At 68.2% G+C, this 393-nt stretch overlaps 1 protein-coding gene across 1 annotated transcript in view; it reads right to left on the minus strand.

Annotated features, from left to right (window-relative positions):
* Positions 1 to 387, minus strand: part of AGO3 (argonaute RISC catalytic component 3) — a 131,844-nt gene extending 131,457 nt beyond the window's left edge. The window contains exon 1 of the mRNA XM_010841174.1: positions 92 to 387. Coding sequence (XP_010839476.1) covers positions 92 to 110 — 19 coding nt within the window. The 5' untranslated portion in view covers positions 111 to 387. The remainder of the gene's footprint in view (positions 1 to 91) is intronic.
* Between the last annotated feature and the right edge of the window lie 6 nt (positions 388 to 393).

A 393-nucleotide genomic window follows, 5' to 3' on the forward strand; every position in this document is an offset into this window, starting at 1 on the left:
ACCTCGCGCACCTGGGCCGGGGCACCGGGGGCGAGGATGCTCTGGGGCTACCTACACCCACCGAACAGACCAGCAGCTCTGACTCACTCACCTGCGGAGCCGATTTCCATTCATGGAGCTGGGGGGAGTGCTTCGAGTGAGAAGGGCGCCCGCCACTGAGGGCAAGGAGGCGGCGCAGGGGGCGACGCGGCGCGACTGGAACCCTGACGCGGCCCCGAGGCGGGGTGGTGACGGCTTCTCCTCAGCCACCGCACTCCGAAAGCTCTGGTCAGGAAGAGCGGCCGTCGGGAGGCAGCACGCGACTAGGAGAGAGGAAGAAGCGTGAGGCGAGAAGGAAGAGCTCTGTGCGGAACTTGCGTCGCCCACGGCCGCTTACGCTCCCACTGCCCCTCC

This window comes from Bison bison, unplaced genomic scaffold (genome assembly GCF_000754665.1).
Source record: "Bison bison bison isolate TAMUID 2011002044 unplaced genomic scaffold, Bison_UMD1.0 scf7180017864158, whole genome shotgun sequence".
NCBI classification, from domain to species: Eukaryota; Metazoa; Chordata; class Mammalia; order Artiodactyla; family Bovidae; genus Bison; species Bison bison.